The following is a 3,603-nucleotide window of genomic DNA, read 5'->3' on the forward strand; positions in this document are numbered from 1 at the left end:
TTGCTCTTCCACCGACAATGCAGCCTGATCTCTCATCTACAACCTCATTCACCTGCCGCATGATCGATTCACCACAGGCGTTGAACAGCATGGGGGACATAATACAGCCCTGTCGAACTCCTTGTTCAAATGGAAATGGGTCTGTGTGGCCATCTGCTACACGAATAACTCAATTTCAGCCAAAAGTGGATGTAAGGGGTTTTGAAGCAAAGCTCTTCATATATAAATGTTAATAAATGCGTATCACTTGTTGAGATTGAAATTGTACAAAATAATGCACGCGTATTGAAATGTTGATGCGTCTAATGTACGAGCCCCACAGGACGGAGTACATTACACGCATCAATTTCTCAGTACAAGGTTAAATACCACTAATTACACGGGTTTCAATGGGAAAATGGCTAATTTCCGGTGGAATTTTCTCATATTCAGAACTCTCACAGTTAAATGCCACTAATATCAGGTGAAACTATTATGATTTAGATGCCAAATGATCAAAAACTCAACATAGGTTGACCTGAGACTTTTCTTGTTTTAACACCTTAAAATAGCAGTGCACCCTCGAAGCTGAAAGTTACAATATGGTAGGGCGAATATTTACTAAAAACTGAAGCCGTGCGTATGAATTTTGGTACTATTACAACAAAAATGTCATAATTATAATGAGAGAAAATATACCATTTTGAAGCATCAAACCCTAAAAATTACTTTTTTGGCTTTATAACTTGATCAATTTTCAGATGCCATGCAAAAAAATAGTTACTCGCCGTATATCGCCCAGGCCTATTAGTGGTATGTAACCACAAGAGCAATTAATGCTCTTTTCAGCATTTTTAATCGATTGGGTGTTGATTGATCGTTTGACCAGCTCGTCATCCTAAAATGTTAATATTAATTCAATAAAACTGTTCTTATTTCTTGGTATTGGTTACAAATTCTCAGTTCAGAGTACTCAAATCGATACCACTAATTAGAATTACGCGTATGTGTTTTGTCAATACTACTTAATGTTTCCCCGAGTTATCTACATAATTTGGTGAGCTTACGTAATTTTTCGGTAACTTGTGGCCTCAGTTACATGTGATAACTTGTAACTGAGCCATCTTGAATGTCAGTAAAAATATAAATATGCATAAATATACAACTTGTGGCCTCAGTTACTTGTGGCCTCAGTTACATTATTCACGCAAGCAATAGTTGCAATTAAAAAAGTACAACTTGATACAATAAAGATAACAAAAGACTTATCAAGCAAATCTTGTTAGTACAAGCTCCGGCAACTCAAATTAAAGGTAAAGCCAGTTTTTTTTTTTTGTTTTGGTTTTGGTTTTTGGTTTTTTAATTCAGCTTCGTAGCCTTGACTTTCGTAATCAGCATATCGTGTATTTAAGACAACATAAGGCATCAAATGTAATCTGTAATTTTTAGTCAGTATATAAATTAGCTGCATGTTTTTGAATGAGGCTTCAATTTTGTTTTTTGTCAAATTTTTCATGTCAAAAACACCACAACAATTTGAATGACTATATCCGTCATTTTTGAGCAATTTATAAACAATTTTATTTTTTTAACACTTGCGCTGGGAGTCTTTAAGTGCAATTACTCAGAATAAAATTGACGGGACAAGACACTTTTTCTTTGTCTTCCGTGAGTATAAATTGCAAATAACAATCTTTTTCTAATAGAATGAAAAACAAGGAGTTTGGTTTATAAGAATTCAAATTCGAACAGTCTACCTTAAATACACCCCCTCCCCCGATTGGATATGAAATTAACATATGTGACGTGTCATGTCAAAAGGAGACACTTTTGGGCAGGATTGTAAATGGAGAAATAGCCAAAAATCTGCCCGGGTGATTTTTTTCACATTGTCAATAGTATTTTTAAAGGCCGATATCTCAATTTTCAATTTTATAATGCCTTAACTTACGAACTCAATATCTTTGATTAGGAATGTCCGATTTCATTTGTGAAAACGGCGTAGTGGAGCAAAATATCTCTTTAATTTAAGATTGTAAAAACCTCAAAATTGATAACCTGCCCAAAAGTACCTCCTTTTGACATGACATGTCACATATAATTAACGTTTTGTTACGATTAGTTCATACGGCAGAGGCGCGTTAGTTGTGCCGAAGGTACTCTCAAATGTAATCGGAGGAGACGCGTCTGGCTTCTTGAAGGAAAACTGGTGTAGGAGATGCGTAAAGTACACAAATAGCTCCATCTTGGCTAGGTTTTCTCCAAGACAAGCGCGTCTACCTGTTTCAAAATAAGAGGTAAGAACAAAAACAAGTAGTAGTTTTAAAAGTTATGATATATAATTATGTTATAGATGTAGGTATATACATGTACATGTAATATAGATATCAATATCTTTAATATCGTTTCAGGATCGCATTGATTTTTTTTATTTCTCAGATAGCTCTGATAGCAGACGTAAGTGGCAGTTTTGATCTGACGTTTATCATGAGAACTGAGAGTGTTCACACGACAGATTGATACATGAGTACATTTCGGCATGAAACATAATTTACAACGAAAGAACAAATACCAATTTGTTAGGTTTTTAAGCCTAAATGCAATAACCAGAGGATGCACAATGGGCAAGTGGACTAAGGGGAAGTCCAAGCTATACATAACGGTATATGTCGTTAATAATTGAAAATTAGCCCCCCCCCCCCCCTTCACAGTCCGTGTTATATAATGTGGCTCAGTAGTTCTAGGGTTAATATAAGAAAATGGGCAATTTAAAAAAATACCAATCCGCATTATCACTTACCAGTACTAAACGGTACATATTCGTTTCGATAACATACATCTCCCTTGCTATCCAGAAATCGCTCAGGTTTGAATTTTTCTGGTTCATCCCATGTATCCTGATCATGATGAATAGCCCAAAGATTGGACAAAATCATTGTTCCTTTTGGAATGAAATATCCACGTAAAGTCGTATCCGCCGCTGCAGCATGGGGTACCCCCATAGGCACGGTGCTGGCGATGCGTTGGACTTCCATAATGGTAGCTTCTGTAAAGGGCAGTTTGTCATTCACTCTTGGCAGAGAATTTCTACCAACGACTGAGTCAATTTCATATTGTACACGACTCTGGATGTCTGGGTATGCTATCATGTATAAGAAACACCAACGAAAGTACGGAGCAAGTTTTCCTCTGACAAAGCAACGCTATCTTCTTTGGTATTTGTGTTCATTTCATTCAGGAATACATCAACGTAATCGTCCAAATTGTCAGGATCAAAAACCTGTCTGTGATCATTTACAATGTTGTTCATGAACTTGTCCAAACGTTCGCTCATTTGCCTGGACTTTTTCTTTGTATCGGGAAACAAGTAGCCGGCTAGTGGCATAAAATGCTTGACACCACCGGCAGAAGAAGCCGCTAGAACCGCATCAAGATGGCGTAAAAGTTCGTGAAATTTACTATCGGTATACTCGAATCTTTTCCCAAACACAACTGAACAGATCACGTTTGATATAGCAATGGTTAGAATCCTGTGCGGATCTATTGGATTGGATTGATATTTAGCGAATTCTTCGATGACGTGTTCTGTTTCAGTTGATATTTGGTCTTGGAATCTGGATTTCC

General features: G+C 36.7%; 1 protein-coding gene across 1 annotated transcript; it reads right to left on the minus strand.

Annotated features, from left to right (window-relative positions):
• Positions 1-2,041: 2,041 nt before the first annotated feature.
• On the minus strand, positions 2,042-3,142 carry LOC140165361 (cytochrome P450 2U1-like). Its single transcript, XM_072188683.1, has 2 exons — positions 2,780-3,142; positions 2,042-2,259 (listed from the first exon to the last, which is right to left on the minus strand). Exons 1-2 carry the CDS (start codon positions 3,126-3,128, stop codon positions 2,081-2,083), a joined length of 528 nt encoding a protein of 175 aa, XP_072044784.1. The 5' UTR covers positions 3,129-3,142; the 3' UTR covers positions 2,042-2,080.
• Between the last annotated feature and the right edge of the window lie 461 nt (positions 3,143-3,603).

This window comes from Amphiura filiformis, chromosome 12, assembly GCF_039555335.1.
Source record: "Amphiura filiformis chromosome 12, Afil_fr2py, whole genome shotgun sequence".
Lineage (NCBI taxonomy): Eukaryota > Metazoa > Echinodermata > Ophiuroidea > Amphilepidida > Amphiuridae > Amphiura > Amphiura filiformis.

What these genes read in the sequence shown, in the direction of transcription:
- LOC140165361 (XM_072188683.1), bottom strand. Translation starts at nt 3,128, where the DNA reads ATGATAGCATACCCAGACATCCAGAGTCGTGTACAATATGAAATTGAC. An exon ending in ATATGTACCGTTTAGTACTG is followed by an intron (nt 2,260 to 2,779) that starts GTAAGTGATAAT and finishes ATTTTGAAACAG; the next exon opens with GTAGACGCGCTTGTCTTGGA.